The following is an 18,099-nucleotide window of genomic DNA, read 5'->3' on the forward strand; positions in this document are numbered from 1 at the left end:
CGATTTGCTCTCGCTAGACTGGCGGTTTATTTCCTGCCTACCTTTCTGTTGTTCATAGTTTCTGATACTCCTCGATAATGGCCGGTGGAACAAGCCTCTGGGCCAGCAAAGAGGCCAAAACTGATCCCAAGGAGATCTTCAACCTGCGGCTGCTGTATCTGCTGGTTACCCTCGCCTGGGCCGGGTGTTTCTATGGGTTTGATACCGGCAATATCGGCGGCATACTTACTCTGCCTTCGTTTGAGACGGCCTTTGGTCTCATTGATCTATCGCAAGCGGAATATGATAACCGGAAGGTAACTCCACTTTCACCTCCCACAACGGATCAGATGTCACTGATACGCCTGCGTGTACTAGGGCACGATCGCAGCCATGGTGGCAGCAGGCGGCGCCGCAGGCTCCCTCCTCGCAGCCCCAACATCCGACTCCCTCGGTCGAAAGTGGTCCGTCTTCCTCTGGGGTCTGGTATTTATGCTCGGTGCCGCGATGCAGATGGTCCCAAACTACGACGTCCTCCTCGCAGGCCGGTTTATTGGTGGCCTTGGTGTGGGCGCGAGCTCGATGCTCAGCCCACAATTCCTGGCAGAGAACTCGCCCAAATCCGTTCGTGGGTCAATGACGGCGACATATAACCTTATGATCGTGACGTCGCTAATGTTGGCGTTCTGGGTGAATTATGGTGTCTCGCTTTGGAGCAAGCCCGGTATTGAGAATGATGATACGCAGTGGCAGACTGCGATGGCTATCCAGCTGATCCCTGGCGGATTGATGGTGCTAATGATTCCTTTCGTTCCAGAGACGCCGCGGTATCTCATCAATCATGGCAAAGCTGAGCAAGGGTTGAAGAACCTCTGTCGGCTGAGGAAGTTGCCGCCTGACCATCCCTACATTCAGCTTGAGTTCCGTGAGATTCAAGCACAAGTACAGTTTGAGCAGGAGACATTCCAGGGCCACAACTACTGGGTCGTCGTCAAGGATATCTTCGGCAACAGGAGCAATCTGCAGCGCTTCGTTCTTGCCGTTTTGTTGTTTATCTTCCACAAGTTAACAGGAACAGACTCGTTGAACGTAGGTCCAGTCTTATCCTTGCCCTACCTGAGGTAGTACAGGAGGGTTGCTGACTGCTGCAGTACTACGCGCCTCAAATCTTCGAGCTCATCGGTGTCGAAGATAACCCATCCTTATTAACAACCGGAGTCTATGGCGCGGTGAAAGTAGCTGCGACCATCTTCTACGTCGCGTACCTGGTCGACCGCGTAGGGCGCCGCCTCCCACTTCTCATTGGAGCAACGATTCAAGGCACAGCAATGTTATATCTCGCACTCTACCTCCGGTTCGCGGGGAAGGACAACACAGACATGGGCGGCACGCCCGCCGGCGGCATCGTGGGAATCGTCTGGATCTACCTGTACGCCTTCGGATGGTCCTTCGGTCACAGCGTCGCGTGCTACATCGTTGCAGCAGAGATCTTCCCGACGAGAATTGTAAGCGGTCCTATCCCCTTAATACACGCCTTATTCCAAAGTCCGTACTAACAGCGGCTGTTGCAGCGATCGGTCTGCATGGGTTTCTGCTTCTTCACGAACTGGATAATCGACTACGGCATCACGCGGGCAACACCAAACATGCTGACGAACATGGGATACGGGGCTTTTCTCTTGTATGCGTTATTGACGTATCTCGGCGTTGTCTTTATCTTCTTCTGTCTGCCTGAATTGAAGGGACGGTCAATTGAGAGTATGGATGACCTGTTTCAGCGGCCGCTGTGGACGATGTGGAGGCATGCTTATCCGACCGCGGAGGAGACGGTTAGGCATGGTGTGAGGGACGCGAAGCTGGCTGAGGAGCAGGGGCGAGACCAGAACCTGGCGCATAATGGTGCAGATGAGGATGGAGGGAAGCGCGAGAGCCGGTCGAGTCATGTGGAGACTGCTGCGTAGAGATATCAATCTTGGAATGAAATGACGCATCAGAAAGGATAGGATACCCCGGACCTTGTCAAAAGCCCCTCTTCCGTTTAGCGTACTCCAATCAACAGCACCGTGAGTGGTGTTTCAGCCCGGAGATGCTCCGCCATCCCTCCATCGGCCTTCTCCCCGTTCGTTCTATCCGAGCGAGTCGCGGGGTTGGTATGGAGGATCATCGCACTATATGAATGAATGGTATAGCAGGCCTGGGTGCAGAACCCAGCAAATCAACCACAGCAATGGCGACCGAAACCTTCACGCTAAACACAGGCGCAAAGATCCCAGCCGTGGGCTTCGGCACATGGAAGGCCGGGCCTGGCGAAGCAGCGGCCGCAGTACAGGCTGCTTTTGATGCAGGGTATAGGCACTTTGTACGTCGTCTCCCCAGAGCAAAGCATACGATAGCTGACCGATATAGGACTGCGCCCCTCTATGTATGTTGAACAATGATGCTCTTTGCGGAGCGCAAATCTGACTTCCGCAGACGGCAACGAAGCAGAGATTGGGCAAGTCTTCAAGAATACGAAGGTTCCACGGGAGGAGTACTTTGTGACGACAAAGCTGTAAGACACCATGGATTGCTCGCCATAAATTGTCGGCTAACAGCGGGGGTTTAGATGGTCCTCCGACCACCGCCGCGTTGAAGCTGCGCTCGACAAGTCCCTGCGCGATCTAAACCTCACCTACGTAGATCTCTACCTCATGCACTGGCCGGTAACACTCGACCCTTCGCCGGGTGATGCGAACTACGGCAAAGAAGACCGCACAGTGCATGCAAAAGGGTGGGACTTCCGCGACACCTGGCGCGAGATGGAGAAGTTACTCGACACGGGCAGAGTCAAGGCAATCGGCGTTGCAAATTTCTCAACAGTCAACCTGATGAAGTTACTCGAAACAGCCGGGATTGTCCCAGCCGTGAACCAAACCGAGATTCAACCGCTACTTCCACAGGACAAACTCCATGCTTTCTGCAAAGAGCACGGTATCCATCAGACGGCATTTGGACCGTTGGGTGGAACGGGAAGTACACTGCACGAACATCCCATCATCGCCTCGATCGCAAGGAAAAGAGGCTGTGAGACGGGGAATGTAATGCTCAGCTGGGGCATCCAGAGGGGGTGGAGCGTCATCCCCAAAAGCACAAATCCAGCGCGTATCGAGAAGAACTTGAGGGGGAACTTTGTGCTTGATGAGGCGGAGATAAAGGCGATGGATGGGTTGGCGGTACCAAAGGGGAAGAGGTTCAACCGGCCAAACTGGGGGGCTGTGGTGTTCCATGACGATGAGGAGGTTGACTTGGATTAGATTGTACAATATCATAGATCTAAGACGTCACGCGTTCCATCAAAGACTCGTGCCTCGGACGTCCAGCTTGGGGAGGGGCAGGGAATAAACGTGGGCCAGCTCGATATACCTATGTCATGCAGCTTAAAGTCGAAGAAGCGGAAGAGAGCGGCGAGGCCTAGATATAACTAGGAACTCGCACTAGGCGAGACTGCGTTCACCAGGTCAGCAGCGTGATAGCCTAGGCGTAAATATCGCATACTTGAGCCCAAGGCATCACCTCGTCCACTTCCCAAACCAAACAGAGTAGCGCTCGGGCGGCTCCATTCTTCGCTTTCTGGCTGTCCAGCCACATCTCCGGAGAAAATGACTTTGGCTCTGGGTAGACCTCCTCATCAAGGTGTAAAGAATCGCCATAGAGACGCCACTACTAGCACCGATCATACTTGAACATTTTTAATTCGAGGCAGTCATATCCTATTAAACCCAAGTTGATAGTGATGAATACTAGCAACAAAAACGAGTGTCTGAGTCTTCAGTTGATGAAGCACTTATCGTTAAGTACACGAAAAGATTGCCACATTCTTCTTCAGTTGATGAAGATATAGTCTTGCCATTACCACACAGTCACGACAGCCTAGGTTGGCATTAGTGATGGGTCTCGTCATACATGTTGGCGTAAAACAAGTCAAAAGCGCCCTCGTAGCTTGAAGAGGCCCACTTCATCCTCGTAAAGGCCTATGAAAGCTCCTCTGTTAGGGCAAGTGGACAGAACCTCAAGACGCGAAAATCCATTTCGAAGCGCGGTGGTTACATCCATGGGATATTACCGCGCTTCGAAATGCGATTGCCGCCTCTTGAGGTTCCGCCAACCAGCACCGGCAGAAGAGCATCTGTAGGCCGCTACGGGGAGTAACTAGAGTCCCATTAACACGAGCAGTCGATCCGAACTTGACTTTGTTTTCCAAGGAGGGGCACAGTATACATTACCTGTGTTGGAAGAATGGATCACTCCGGCCACGAAACACCCAATGTGTTCATAACCACTTTGACAGTCGTAATCCTCTCTCCGCTATCAACGTAAACCGCTCCGACGATGGCCTCCACAGTCGACGCCATCGGGCCCTGGTGGACTGTATTCCCTTGAGATTGATTGTTATAGACACATGCTGACAGGCCTTTGGCGAAGCCCTGCTGCGCAAGATCGGCGTTGGACGACTTCAGCGAGAGGACCTCATTTATCTGGCCTAGCAGCAGTAGACAGGTCAGTCAAATTTAGGTCATCACGGTTGAAAGTGTGCTATTCCTTACCACGAGTTGCCTGCCGACGAAGGCCTTCCTGAATCAGAACCAGCTTGATAACAGCATCACCCAGTAGAGCGAGATGCTTGTTCCCATCTGGATGGGCACTATCTGCCAGTTGTAATGCGTGTCGAGCTTGAAGCCGGTCGGTAAATTGATACGAGATGATAGTCTCGGCATTCGCAATCTTTCTGTCTTCTTGGAGATTGGGGCGGAACATGGTTGACGCAAGAAGGGATGACGGGGAACAAGAAGGCTGTGAAAACCTGTACAGTAACAAGAACTAGAGGGAAGGGCTGGAATATTCCAACTATTTCAACGCTGCAAGTGCGGGGTTGTGCATCAGAGGGGTTGGCGACCCTTGGACGGGGCGGTGCGCACTGGCCCAGCAAATAGACGGCTGATGCACGAGACGGGATTCTCGAATGTAACGGAGGTGCGACAGACGGCCGCGGAATACATGGCCGAAAGACCCGCTTCTCAAGTCAATCAGAGATTACAGTATGGTCAACACGTTGGATGGACTGTACGAGTTCACTGTGAAGCTGTTCGTTCAGGTGTTGAGGATGAGGAGCACGAGGGGTTGCTGGCGCGGTGTCGGAGGGAGATTGCCAATCCGAGAATTCATTCTTATTGGTCAATGTGATAAAATGAGAAGAGCAGATCATGATGCTTCCAAGCTTGCTGACTGGAAGCTGCGGCAGAGTGATTGTCTATCGGCAGAAGTCAAAGTCATAAAGACCCCTTCGCGAAACGTGACTTCCGTGTTGAATTATACGTCATTGCCACGCGCTGATTGGTGTGATATGATAAGATAGTTTTGACAAGGAAGGAAGCATGTTTAGGTACTCTGTAGGTTGGGAGTATTTCAGTCCCGATGTTTAGCCTCCGAAGCTTCCGTAACAGCAAGTTCAGTGATAATTATATTGTTGTATTATCAAGCAGCCTTGATTGCGTTAAACCCAAATCTATGCGGATACCGCCCTCGTTTTGAGGTATCTACCTACCCCTTCAACAAAAGTTCTGCGCTCGTTGCTCCAAGTTACTAATGGTTTGAGTTCCAGATATATATATTTGGTGCGGCAAACCTAGCCGAGGAATACCCGAGGAGTCGCATAAAGCCGCTTACATCAGCTACATACCTAGTACAGCAGCATTGGGCTTTACCTTTTCAACATAGACGAGCTTCTTTACCTTTCAAAGCGAGTTATCTCGATCATAAGAATGCGTCTTGCTCGCGAACGCGTTGTTATTCCAGATGGCCGAATCATTGTTTGCCGAGACTAGTACAAAACGGGACATATTCAGGCAGTGAGGCAACAACAGTAATTCGCCCGCACGACGCGTCGTTTCCCATTTAAAATTATCGGATATTGCAATTTAATGCACGTATCTAAACGAAAGGACCTGTTCCTCTCCAAGCAGTCGACTAACAGCCCCAGTCGCGCTCGCACTAACCTCCGTACTCCGCTCTTCTTCCTCGTCCATCCGCTTATTCTCCCTGCGGAGGTACCACTTGATCGTCAACGCCATCACCGCGCAAAGCAAGCAAGCCCCGCTCATGATCCCGCCACCGGCGTAGTATCTCGGCTTCTGGGAGTCAGGGAACATGTACGAGGTGTAGAAGTGCGCGACGCCCGCACCCATAAGATTCATGATTGCCAGTGCGGCGGCGCGCTTGGCGCGCGGTCGCGGGAGAGACGAGCTCAGCCATGAGACGCACAGGTTGTAGGGGGAGTAGGAGCCTGCTGTCATGAGAAACATGCTGAAGTAGCGGCCGCCGGTTGTGGGGATGAACATTGCCTGGCGAGTCGATTAGCGGGTGCAGCTTGGGGCTGAAGGTGAAAGTGAGAACATACAAGTAGGTTCCCCAAGAAGGAGAACAGCAGCGGAATCGCAACATGGAGCCCGCGCTCCTGCTTATGCGCCGCATGGAACGAGATACATAGGGAGCAGATGAAGGCGGCGAAGTACGGGGGTGCCGTGAGCAGCAGCGTAATGGTGTCGTTGTACCCGAGGGTCCCGACGATGGATGGGAAGAAGTTGTTGAACGATTGCGCGGTGATGAGCGACATTTGCATGATGATGAACATGTACAGCTTTGGATCGCGGATGGCTTGCTTTACGCCCCAGGTTAGGGACTTGGGGTCTGTGTCTTCGATGCCTGCGTTTTCGTTTTGGAGTCGCCAGTCCTGTTACATTGTCAGCAACTGCTTTGGGGGAGCTTGCAGGAGGGGGATGTATACCGCGAGAAGTTGTTGTTCGCGACTGAGCCACCATCGTTTCGTGGTTTGAGGGAAATCTGGGATAAATGGGATAACCAGTATAGCAATAGCTATGGTCATGGCGCCCTCGATGATAAAGAGCCATTGCTATAGTTGTTAGCACAGAAGACATAGGCCAGGTTGAGGTACATACCCACGCCGGTCGGTTTGACTTATCCTCCATCCGGCTGATGATCCCCGCCGCAATCAACCCACCAAATGCACTGGCGAGCATATTGGCACCATAGAGTATCGCAATGCGCGGGGGAAGCTCTGACCGCTTATACCAGCATGAGAGGAGCAAGAAGACGCCGGGCAGAAATGGCCCTTCAATGAGGCCCAGGATGAAACGGCACATGAAAAGGCCGGCGAAATTGGTGGTGAAGGCCTGACACATCGAAACAATTCCCCAGCCTGCCGTGACGAAACCGATATACAATGAGGGCTTGACCTTGAGAATGAGGATGTTCGACGGCACCTGGGTTAGGACATCTAACGGACATCAGCGATTGCTCGATTGGATTATAGGCAGACATACAGCCGACATAGAAGATCATCAGGCAGGTATTGTACTGAGTATTCGTGATGTCAAGCGAGGTAGGCAGCCCGGAGATCTTAGCATTGGCGATGTTATTCCTAGAGCTGATCAGCGATTTGTTTAGGAGAAATAGGCGCGGGACGTACCTATCCAAAATGTTCATGAGGAACAGTATGACCACTGCCGGCATGAGATGGTAGTCAAGCTGGCGCACTAGCTTCTTCTCCAATCGCCGCAGCTCCTCTAGCGTTTGTCCTTCCAGTTCCACTGGGAGCGGTAGCTCCTGTAGTGGAGGAATGCCGACCTTGTCGATGGTCTCAACCTGTTGCTTGGCTTGTTCCATGCTGAGAAGTATGGGGAGATGGTCTCTTCCGAGTGAAGCTGACTGCGGGCATACTGCATATTTGACTTGCTGGAACATGGCATGATACGGACTGGTTTCCGAGCTGTCAAGAAGAAAAGTGCGGGGTCCCCGGATTTCCCCAGAGCAACAAAAGTGGAGAGAAGACCGAAGCCCGATGATCCCTCTTGCTTGAACCCAGCAGGCTACTTAGGTGATCGGCGTGGAAACAAGAGGAGAAAACCCTTGTCACATTGGAGGAAACTAGAGGTAGCTAAGACTGTGCTTTGTAATATTCTAACACCTGTTTCGCATTGACAGGGGTGAACGGCTGCCCGATGAGCTCCCCTTGAGCACCAACGGTCGCGAGGATGTTCTTCATAGCGTTGAGCTCAAAGTTGATACGTGTGTTCAAGGCGCCACCGGCAATATGAGTGGTCAGGGTGACATTTTCCATGGCCGCGAGTTTTGGAGAGACCTGCGGCTCATGGTAGTGAACGTCCAGGCCTGCTGCAGATAACGAGCCATCCTCGAGGGCTGCAATTAGAGCTTCTTCTTCGACAACCTCCCCGCGAGCGGTGTTGATTAGCCGGGCACCGGGCTTCATCAATTTCAGAGTGTCCCGGTTGATCAGGTGCTTCGTATGCTGATTCAACGGAGTATGCAGCGAAACGCAATCTGACACCTTCAGTAGGCTTTCCAGTGTTTCATGGTAAGTGACGTCCAGGCTTTGCTCCACCTCCGGACTTTGCCGGACCACATCGTAGTAGTGCACTGACATCCCCAAAGCCTGAGCCTTGACCGCGACCTTCTTGCTAATGTTACCGAGTCCAATCAGGCCCAGAATGTGCCCTCGCGGGTTATGCGAAATCGTTGCAATAAGCTTATGGGTTGCCGTGAAGACTTCCGGATCAGCCGTTCGAGCAGCTAGCTGTGCTCGAGTGAAGTTCCGAAACACGGAGAGAATCATGTAAAGCGTCGTGTCTGAGACTGCTTCGTCCGATGCGCCCGCGCCATTCGCGTACCAGATCCCACGGCGCCCGAGGGCCTCGACATCCGCCCAGTTGAATCCAGCTCCGGCCGATGCAAAAATGCGAACAGAGTCAGGCAACAACGCGATGAGTTCGTCGTCCCACTGGCTCATCTCTCCTCCCGACTGAAAGTGTGGTCGAAAGATTGCGACGAAATCGCCGTAGCTGTAAAGGTCAGCGACGAACAGGGCACTGAGATGACGGACCAACCATTTCTCCTTTAGCGCCCTGACAAAAGATGGGCGGTCCAACGCATTGTTTTGAATGACGTTGAATCGAGCAAGAAAGTCATTGTCATAGAAATCTTGGTTGTACTTGATCGGATCGCCTAGATGGAGGACGACGGGTTTGTCCATGGCGGCAGCTGTGATGGGCTCGTAGCCAGGGTAAAACGACAAAGGTGAAGCATAGTGCCGAAGCCTTTCTAGATTAGAGCAGAGCGCTCGGACAGCCTCCGGTGGGAAATATGAACCTCTGCTGGAGTACGGCGTTGTTGGTGGGGAGAGAGCGCGGAGACCAGGCCGATGATGTCCATGCAAGCATAGCTTACATAAGGATCTACAGACAAGGTACACAAGACTAGGCCGTACTAGGTAAGGAGAATTCCGCGGGCGGCGTCACAGAGCTCCGAAATCTGCCATCTGCCAACTCCCAAAGAGCTCGCGACAAACCTCTTTTTGACCTGCTGGCCCGACGCCTTGCCACTGGCATCATGCTTCTCCAATCCAGTCTACGTCGAGCCGTCTCGACTCAGTTCTGTCGCGTTACTCCTTGGCTTGCTTGGAGTTCACACAACTTCGTTGGCCGGAATCGCTACCTCAGCACTGAGCCGTCAACACTAGGTAAGTGAGGACTCTTCCTTCTTATCGTCAAGGGACGCCACTAACATCGCTTTCCGGAATAGACCATCGAAATGCGACACCCGTAAGCAACCAGAACCAGTCTCACTCTGCAACGCCGCTCTCGTGGACAGCCCAGCAAGAACCTATTGAACGTTCAAGAAGCGAAAAAGCCGAGCAGAAAATCAGGACCCGTAACCGCCTAACGGGGAATATCGCAGGTGCACCAGAAACCGAGAGGTTCATCGGTGGCCTCAATCGCGACATAGATGAAGCGACATTGAGATCTTGGCTCAAGGAAGCGGGGTTTGAAGTGTATGGCCTTACCAAACTATCATATACAATGGCCCACTGACTGCGCCCAGTGTCAACATTAAAATCAAAATCAGCAAATATACTCACAAAAATCCTGGCTACGCCCACGTGGAATTCAGTTCCGTTGAGGACGCCAATCGTGCAATCTTTTTGTTGAATGGTCGGGAATTTAAGGGCCGGGTCGTGTCAGTCCAGTATACTGCCAGTAGACCAGAACACTGCCAAAAAATGATTCGCGCCATTGCGGCCAAGCGGACCATTAAACAAGACCCTAAAGGTGTTTGGTACTCGGAACGTGGACAACGCGTGGCTGTCCGAGGGTTACCACTCAAACCATTTGACCAATATTTTTTCCGGCAAACGATGCAAGAATTCTTCAATGGCTTCACCATGTAAGTCTTGTAGCTTTCTGGCAACCGCATCGCTGCTAATAAACCTGTGCATCAACCAGCGAAGGCATCACCGCGCCAAAAAAATCTCCCACTCCTTTCACTTACCGCTTTGCGCGTTTCGATGACTCATATTGCTTTGTTGACTTCGCTACTGCGCAGCAGGCCAAAGACGCAGTGAATACGCTCAATGGCATGCATGGCCCATGGGGCTCCCCACTCTGGCTCAAGATAGGAACCGTTCCGGGGCGTATTAAGGCCAACGTGACTACCGAACCCCCGGTAGATGCCACCGAACCCGTGCCACCTCTTACGGAGCGTACATCAGCTTCCACGCAACCTACACTGGCTTCTGATGAATCCGTTCCCATTGAACCTAGACCGGCTTCTGCGGAACCCGCGCCAGCTCCTACTGAACCTAAGCAACCTTCTACGCAGCCTAAGCCGAGTTCTAGTGAATCTTAGCCAAGTCTCCCGTGTGACTTTCGAAGCTCGACTCTAAATATAGTAAGGGACTGACTACAGACATCCATAACATCTGACCCTATTTGACTATCGGTATTTCGTTTCTTAGGTTTCGATCATGCGAGAGTCACAATGTGATTCGTGTCGCTGCTCGACGGAAGAGGTCAACTCAGGCGTACCGATCCAACAGTGGCTCGCATCATCAGCTCCGTTGACCCCGGGAGCCCGATGATGGTTATCTTCAGCCAGCACCAATTGTGACGAGGCAAACGTCCGACTTCTGCGATTCCTCCAGATGCACTATCACCACGCTCGAGGTGTATCTGATTTGTATTATATCCAACTTGCGTTTGGCCGACAACCCTCGCTCATTTGCATTCAACGCTATCCTACTCAAACTATGGTCCCTTGCGTGGCGCGAAAAAGCCATGTTCTCAAATCATGGCGCGGGAGACGAAAAGTCTCGGGACCGTTGTGGCGATCGTTCAGGATTATCGCTTGTGAGCGCGGTACCCGATCAATCCCATTGCAAACGGGCCAAGAGTAGGTAGATCTGCTGTAGCCACTAGATAAAATAGATATCGCGATAATGGAGGTAGAGCACGATTAACACCAGAACAACGCTCATTGGCGGGATAGCGGGTCTCCAACCGTCAACACTCAACAGCCTGGAATATCCGCTCCGCTTATCAAAGGCTGTTCGGTTAAGCGTGCCGAATTATCTCCATCTGCGCAACACCATTTCTCCCATCTTTTCCACCATGTCTGGGCTTGACTGCAGACATCCATGGCATCTGACCCTAGTCCGTCAGAAAAGACTGACGCCGTCCGAGAAGAGGGGCTCAATGTAGTCGCCTCAACTAACACCGAGGAGCCCCCGTACTCAGTCTTCACCAAAGCTCAGAAACGATACATTGTGTTCTCGGCATCATGGGCTGGTTTCTTTTCGCCCGTCTCCTCGCAGATCTACTTTCCTGCGTTGAACAGTATCGCAGATGACCTCGGCGTGACCGGCGCGCTGATCAACTTAACACTGACAAGTTACATGGTATGCTTCCGGACATTCATCGAGACAGCATAACTAAATATAAATAGATATTCCAGGGTCTCTCGCCCATGTTTGTTGGAGACTTTGCCGACAGGGCTGGCCGACGACCTGCATACCTAGTATGCTTCTTGATCTACATCGCCGCCAACATCGGGTTGGCACTGCAGGATAACTTCGCCGCCCTCTTTGTTCTGCGATGTCTGCAAAGTGCGGGAAGTAGCACAACCATCGCACTGTCCGCGGGAGTCGTCTCAGACATCGCCATCGCTGCCGAGCGAGGGTCGTATATGGGCTTTGTCACCGCTGGATCTCTGCTCGGACCAGCCATGGGCCCCGTCGTCGGCGGTCTTCTGTCCCAGTATCTCGGCTGGCGATCGATCTTCTGGTTTTTGACCATATTCACCGGTGCATTTCTGGTCCCTTTCGTTCTTTTCTTCCCGGAGACAGCAAGAGCGATCGTGGGGAATGGATCTATCCCGCCGCCGAAGTGGAACACGCCCTGGATGGCTTTGTTTAAAGCTCGCAAGGGCTCATTACCTGAAGACTACAATCGACCGAAGCTTAGATTTCCGAATCCGATTCGAACACTATCTATCGTGTTTCAAAAAGACATCAGCATCATCCTTATTGCAAACGCCATCCTCTTCGCCGGTTTCTATGACGTCAGCGCTTCGATCCCTTCCATCTACGACGAACTGTATGGCCTCGACGACCTCCAGATTGGATTATGCTACATTCCATTCGGCCTAGGAGCAACCGTAGCATCCATTGCAACGGGCAAAATGCTAGACTTCAACTACCGCCGACTCGCAAAGCAGCTAAACGTGCCTCTGCACGAAACCCGCAACCGCAACCTCACGCACTTCCCCATCGAAAAAGCCCGTCTCCAAATCGCCCTCCCCCTTCTGGCTCTCGGCACATTCACGATCATCGCCTTCGGCTGGTGTCTCGACTTCGGCGTGCATCTGGCGGCGCCTACAACAATTCTGTTCTTCATGGGTCTGTTCCTAACTGGCTCATTCAACACAGTCGGTACACTGCTGGTCGACTTCTACCCGAGCAATGCGGCCGCTGCGACGGCATCCAATAACCTCGTCCGGTGCTTGCTCGGCGCTGGTGCAACTGCGCTGATTGACCCGATGTTGGATGCTATGGGGCGGGGATGGTGCTTTACGTTCATTGCGCTGGTCATGCTCTGTACAACGCCATTACTTTGGGTTGTTATTAAGTTGGGACCGAGATGGAGGAAGGAGAGGCAGGCGAAGATTGATGCGCTTGGTTCTTAGAATGGTTTTGGATTTTGAATAGATAGCTCTTTGGTAGGAAAAGCATATGAGTAATGAGAAATGACATGATCCTGCAGACAATTATTGCCTACATTGATCATAGAGCTATGCGAGGACCGCTTGTTAGCATCACAAGCATTTCAAGACAAGACTTTCAAACACAACTAAGGCCTTTCCCACGATGGCATCCGTTTATCAACTCCTTGTAGGGTATAGGCACGTCAATACTAGCCTTTGCCCTCTAGCCTCTCGTAAGAAGTCACTGTCACTAGGCGGTCCTTGTAACACCGAGCAGAATATGTGCAAGTCCTCGCGTCATCGGATCTAATGCCACAGTAAATTACCATGAGAGGGACCTGGCAATGCCAAGACGAAATGTAGGTATGCTCTGGTCTGCAGTCATGCCTCTTCATTTCAAGTTCCCGCTCAGCCTTTCGTCGAACTTCATCAATCTTCTCCGCTTATTTTCGAGTCCTATTGAGTGCACTCGGACGCCATTGCTGAAAGTACGCCCGATTCGTTGTTCAAAATTATCTAGTCGACGTCCAAGAAGAAGGCCAATGCTTCGCGTTGACGAAGCAAGCTTTGACAGTCAAAACACAGCCACAAGCATTTCTGATGCGCAAGCGAATAAATGCAAGGGGTATTTCACCTTCGGCTCTGTTCGGATTCAATCAACTGCTAATAAGCTACATCTTCAATCTACCGAAACGAGCCGCCTTCTTGTGACCTCATTACCGAGCGACTGTCTCAGAAGCATCATCAGATTCGTTGGAAGTGACCACATCTTTAAAGCCCGCTTCGAGGACGCGCCAAACGTTAAGGACTTTGCTGCAGAGGTTGATGAAGAGCGAGAACTGGGATCACATCGTGGCAACACCACTATGGCGCGATTAGGGCGGAGAACAACAAATAGCGGCTTGAGGGGCGACAAATACACTGACGGAACCATGTCGGCATCGAAGTGATACACGTCAGCTATGGATGGATGGATGGACACTGGTGAGAAAGACATCGCCAGAGTAAATTCTTGATGAGAAACCTCCGAGTCGATCCCCGCAGTTGCTGACCTGTAATGAGATAGTTTTACGGCCCAATACCACACGATATACAAGCCTGATTCGTGGAAATGCAACAATGAAGACGAAGATCAAACTACGACACCAAATACAACCCATGCCAGAGGGATGATATTGATCAGATTTCAATTGATTTCGAAGGATGGGATCAGTAGCCCAAACAACATATATACACTCAAGCACTCGCACGCTCAAAAACAAGATTCAGTTCTGCACCTAGTAGAAGTCCTGGCGAGAGGCCTCCTCGACCTGCTCGCGAGCGTGGCGCTTGGCCTTCTCGCGGTCAATGAAGTCCAGGCCGCGGGTCTCAACCTCACGGTCAATGAAGGCACCGGCGAAACCGGCGAGGAGCTCCTTGGCGGTCTCGTGGGACTCAGGCTTGCCTGTTCGCACACTTCCATCAGTCCTGTTCTTGTTTATCCGGGGGGTGGGAAGGGAGGAGGGATGGACGCACCGTTACGCTCGCAGTGCTGCTCGTAAGCCTTCATGGCCTCGAAGGAGGCAGCGCCGGCGATGAGCTCGTGAGAGAACTTGGCGCGGTGCTCCTCGTTGCCAGCATCGAGGTTGTTGAACTCCTCGTAGGAGCGAGACTGGTGAGTGTCGCCGTCTGTTGAGAGGGAGAACGTTAGTTAGATGACGTCGACTGATGACGAAGATTCAAGCTTACCGAACCAACCCATGATGTCTGATGAGATGTGAGAAGAGGTGAAAAGGTTAAGAGATGGTAGAGGATGTGATGATGTCTAAAGAAGAGCAGACTCAAGGTCATGGACAGGGGTCTTTATACCCCTCCGAGCGGGGTAGCTCCCAGGACCTTACGAGTCGGAGTCCGAATTGACTTCAGGAGTCCCCGACATGCCACAGTTGCATCATGGACACAGTCACACCTGAGCTGCGATAATAATAGCCCGAGGCGCTACTGTCCCAAGCTTTGGTGGACCATGGGCTGTGGGCCTGACCCAGTGGACAGCACGCGGTCATTGGGTGTCTGGAGGGCTAAGAAAGGCTAAGACTCGTGTGAATGGCTTAGCATCGCTGATCGCCCAATTTTCGATCCAGAAGCCCCGTCAGATCCAGATAGGGCTCTAGGCAGCAGCGTTTTCTGATGATTTGGTGGTGTCTCACCGTATGACTGAGCCACAAAGGGGGAATGGCGGTGGCGAGAGAGCGTCGTTTCAGCTTGAGCACGTTGTTTTGATTATCTATGAGCTGACGATGACACTGCTGACGCTCGCAACGGTCTCAAATTGTAGCAGTTGTTCTCACGCCCAAATCTTTGCGATACTTTCTACAGTCACCGTCCACTCTGATTGAAGGGCTCGAAATTTAGATGTCTCGTGGTTACGGGTGCGCATAATGTACGGAGCAACAATGACATTATCGAGTTGTGGCGCTGCACTATCATCATCGAGGTACCCCTCCAAGCTCCATCAGACCCATAGCAACGCCTTACCGCCACACCCCTCAGCTCTAGCACGACTCCACGAGTCACCGAAGCTCCCCTCACCCCTCACCGACATCGCTCCTGCCCATCGTGCCTTCAATCAGAGACGGCTCAACTCCGGCATCCCGAGGTAAGACTCTGTCAGTCGTCACTCACATCTCCCTCAGTTCATCATGAGCAGCCTTCTTCTCATCAACAAGATCCTCAACCTTCTCAACGCCGGTGAGGCCAAGCTCCTCGTTGATCCGCGCCATCCGAGCACGATCCGCCTCCGCAATTGAGTCCGAACCACCGCCGAAATAGATGTCCAGTTCCTCGAGCGTCTTGTCCTTGGTCTCAGGGGCAAACCACCAGATGAACGCGCCACCAAGGGCACTGAAAATTGCGAAGAAGATGTATGTGCCATATTTCATGCTGTTCAGCATGTCCTTGGTCGTCAGACCAATCACGAAGTTGAACATCCAGTTGGTGGAGGCGACGATCGACACACCGCGGGAGCGAGCGCTGTTCGGGAAGATTTCTTGAGCCAACACCCAGGAGACGGGACCTAAGGCCCATTAGCACAATGTGTCAGATGGAGAGGAAGATTAAAGGGTCGACATACCCCAAGAGTACGCGAAGTTCACCGCAAAGAGCCAGATAAACGCAATAGCGACCCAACCTTGCGCTTTGTACAATCCCTCGTTGAGCGCCCAGTCATCCTGGTACAGACCCTCGACGGTCGCGACGACAATGTGGCAGCAGAACATGCCGGCAGCACCGATGATCAGGAAGGTCTTGCGGCCGAACTTGTCGAGGAATAGCACGGCGGGCAGTGTGAAGATGATTTGCAGGATACCGGTGACACCAGTGGCGAGGAGGGTCTGCTTGGACGAGGAGAAGCCGAACGAGGCGAAGATTTGCGGCGCATAGTACAGGACTGCGTTGATACCGGTAAACTGTTGGCAGATCATCATACCTAAACGAAGCTTAGCATTGGATAAGAGAAGAGAAGGGAAGGGAGAGGGCATACCGCATCCAAGAACCAACCGCTTGAACATGTTCGGCGCAAAAAGGGCCTTCCACGGCGCGAGCTTTCCACCGCGCGCAACAGCCTCGCGGTCTGACTCCTCGTCAAACATGACCGCAGCCTTGATCTCAAGGACTTCCGCCTTGATCAGCGGATCATTGGGGTCGAGTCGGCGCAACTTCGACAGGGCAATGGTCGCCTCCTCCTCACGGTGCTTGGACATGAGCCAGCGAGGGGAAAAGGGGAAGAAGAACATGCCGAAGAACAGGATCCAGGCAAAGAGGATCTGCAGGGCGAGGGGAAAGCGCCAGGCGATGGTCTTCTGACCGAGACATGTGTGACCGTGGGCGGTATCGTAATCGAAGGAGCCATCGGCAAGGTATGGGTCACTGAGGCCTTCGGGGTTGCAGGTTGTGCCGCCGACAAATTGCATTCCTGGCCGTTGTTAGTGGGCTTCTGAACGGGTTGTGGGGAGAGAGCCTACCATAGTCGAGCCAGAACGCGACAGCGGTTCCGATGGTGATGGACAACTGTTGCAGCGAGACGAGCGAACCGCGCAGCTCAGGAGGCGCAATCTCAGCCTGGTACAGCGGAATGACCTGTCCACTTTCAGCACATCTTTCACCGAAGAAAGACAAGGAGGCCTACATGACTGAACATGCCAATTCCCAAACCACCAATGATACGTCCAGCGAAGAAGTACGCCGGCGTCTGCGCACCGGCCTGAAGCCCCGAGCCCAGGGTAAAGACAACAACGGCAACCATCATCGAATACTTACGCGAGATCTTGTCGGCAAGGTATCCGTTGAAAAGCGCACCTGCCCAAGCACCAAGCTCAAGCGCCGAGACAAGCCACCCCTGAATCGTCGAGCCCATGAGACCAGGGAAGTGGTTCTGGAAGTTCTCCATCACCAGCACGGGACTCATCACACCCTGATCGTATCCGTACATGATACAACCGAGTGAGGCGAAGGCACATGTCATGAAGACATAGGGGTTCTTGAGCATACCCGCCAGACCATGGGGTTTCTCCGCATTTGTGCGGCCAACGACGGATTGACTGACGACCATCTTGACTATGTTGGCCTCTCAGTGACAGGAGCGTATGCAGGGAAACAGTAAAGACGGCTACAGGAAAGAAAACAGCAAGAGCTGTTGGAGTCGCGGAATGGGGCCCCATATATACCAAGGGAATGTTCTGGTCTGTCTACGTCGCACCATCAACTTTTTTTTTCCCTGGCTCGGACATTCTAGCCTCAGCTGGGGTCACTCGCGTGGTTGTCGAAGAGGGGACAAATTAGCGGGGACCTATCAGGTGCTTGACTTCTGGCCAAACCCCATCTGGGGAGATATTGGAGACGAGTCAGACGGTGTCTCCTGGGGCCAGCACCAGTACCGGATAAACAGTAAGCGGAAGTCAACCGGACTGAAATCGGACAACAGCACGAGTCAACGAACGCACCAGTCCGCCAACGAGTGAACCAGGCAACACCGCCCGC

The 18,099-nt window shown here is 52.6% G+C and overlaps 8 protein-coding genes across 8 annotated transcripts; 3 read left to right on the plus strand and 5 right to left on the minus strand.

Moving 5' to 3' along the window:
• Positions 1-77: 77 nt before the first annotated feature.
• On the plus strand, positions 78-3,272 carry BDW74DRAFT_188798 (uncharacterized protein; the record flags this gene model as incomplete). The annotated part of the gene is made up of 8 exons (XM_073731814.1): positions 78-296; positions 358-1,068; positions 1,131-1,484; positions 1,551-1,818; positions 2,172-2,338; positions 2,386-2,401; positions 2,452-2,530; positions 2,585-3,272. The coding sequence occupies 8 exons, from the start codon at positions 78-80 to the stop codon at positions 3,270-3,272; spliced, it is 2,502 nt and encodes an 833-aa protein (XP_073578637.1).
• Positions 3,273-3,704: 432 nt separating this feature from the next.
• BDW74DRAFT_162681 (uncharacterized protein) lies at positions 3,705-4,970 on the minus strand. The gene is made up of 3 exons (XM_073725997.1): positions 4,563-4,970; positions 4,237-4,498; positions 3,705-3,888 (listed from the first exon to the last, which is right to left on the minus strand). Exons 1-2 carry the CDS (start codon positions 4,771-4,773, stop codon positions 4,260-4,262), a joined length of 450 nt encoding a protein of 149 aa, XP_073578638.1. The 5' UTR covers positions 4,774-4,970; the 3' UTR covers positions 3,705-3,888; positions 4,237-4,259.
• Positions 4,971-5,933: 963 nt separating this feature from the next.
• On the minus strand, positions 5,934-7,698 carry BDW74DRAFT_171174 (uncharacterized protein; the record flags this gene model as incomplete). Its single annotated transcript, XM_073727268.1, has 6 exons — positions 5,934-6,356; positions 6,413-6,745; positions 6,800-6,925; positions 6,972-7,309; positions 7,356-7,453; positions 7,502-7,698. 6 exons carry the CDS (start codon positions 7,696-7,698, stop codon positions 5,934-5,936), a joined length of 1,515 nt encoding a protein of 504 aa, XP_073578639.1.
• A 174-nt stretch (positions 7,699-7,872) lies between these two features.
• On the minus strand, positions 7,873-9,209 carry BDW74DRAFT_105941 (D-mandelate dehydrogenase-like dehydrogenase). Its single transcript, XM_073721623.1, has 2 exons — positions 8,937-9,209; positions 7,873-8,891 (listed from the first exon to the last, which is right to left on the minus strand). The coding sequence occupies exons 1-2, from the start codon at positions 9,080-9,082 to the stop codon at positions 7,970-7,972; spliced, it is 1,068 nt and encodes a 355-aa protein (XP_073578640.1). The 5' UTR covers positions 9,083-9,209; the 3' UTR covers positions 7,873-7,969.
• Positions 9,210-9,370: 161 nt separating this feature from the next.
• Positions 9,371-10,882, plus strand: BDW74DRAFT_105957 (uncharacterized protein). The gene is made up of 4 exons (XM_073721625.1): positions 9,371-9,568; positions 9,631-9,880; positions 9,931-10,272; positions 10,332-10,882. The coding sequence occupies exons 1-4, from the start codon at positions 9,439-9,441 to the stop codon at positions 10,732-10,734; spliced, it is 1,125 nt and encodes a 374-aa protein (XP_073578641.1). The 5' UTR covers positions 9,371-9,438; the 3' UTR covers positions 10,735-10,882.
• Positions 10,883-11,401: 519 nt separating this feature from the next.
• BDW74DRAFT_105955 (MFS transporter) lies at positions 11,402-13,215 on the plus strand. Its single transcript, XM_073721624.1, has 2 exons — positions 11,402-11,782; positions 11,830-13,215. The coding sequence occupies exons 1-2, from the start codon at positions 11,522-11,524 to the stop codon at positions 13,066-13,068; spliced, it is 1,500 nt and encodes a 499-aa protein (XP_073578642.1). The 5' UTR covers positions 11,402-11,521; the 3' UTR covers positions 13,069-13,215.
• Positions 13,216-14,245: 1,030 nt separating this feature from the next.
• BDW74DRAFT_162688 (DUF3759 domain-containing protein) lies at positions 14,246-14,953 on the minus strand. The gene is made up of 3 exons (XM_073725998.1): positions 14,815-14,953; positions 14,602-14,754; positions 14,246-14,530 (listed from the first exon to the last, which is right to left on the minus strand). Exons 1-3 carry the CDS (start codon positions 14,825-14,827, stop codon positions 14,364-14,366), a joined length of 333 nt encoding a protein of 110 aa, XP_073578643.1. The 5' UTR covers positions 14,828-14,953; the 3' UTR covers positions 14,246-14,363.
• Positions 14,954-15,602: 649 nt separating this feature from the next.
• On the minus strand, positions 15,603-17,844 carry BDW74DRAFT_106016 (sugar porter family MFS transporter). The gene is made up of 5 exons (XM_073721628.1): positions 17,249-17,844; positions 17,085-17,199; positions 16,604-17,035; positions 16,196-16,549; positions 15,603-16,138 (listed from the first exon to the last, which is right to left on the minus strand). Exons 1-5 carry the CDS (start codon positions 17,669-17,671, stop codon positions 15,744-15,746), a joined length of 1,719 nt encoding a protein of 572 aa, XP_073578644.1. The 5' UTR covers positions 17,672-17,844; the 3' UTR covers positions 15,603-15,743.
• Between the last annotated feature and the right edge of the window lie 255 nt (positions 17,845-18,099).

This window comes from Aspergillus multicolor (genome assembly GCF_047715735.1).
Source record: "Aspergillus multicolor strain CBS 133.54 unplaced genomic scaffold BDW74scaffold_43, whole genome shotgun sequence".
NCBI lineage: Eukaryota > Fungi > Ascomycota > Eurotiomycetes > Eurotiales > Aspergillaceae > Aspergillus > Aspergillus multicolor.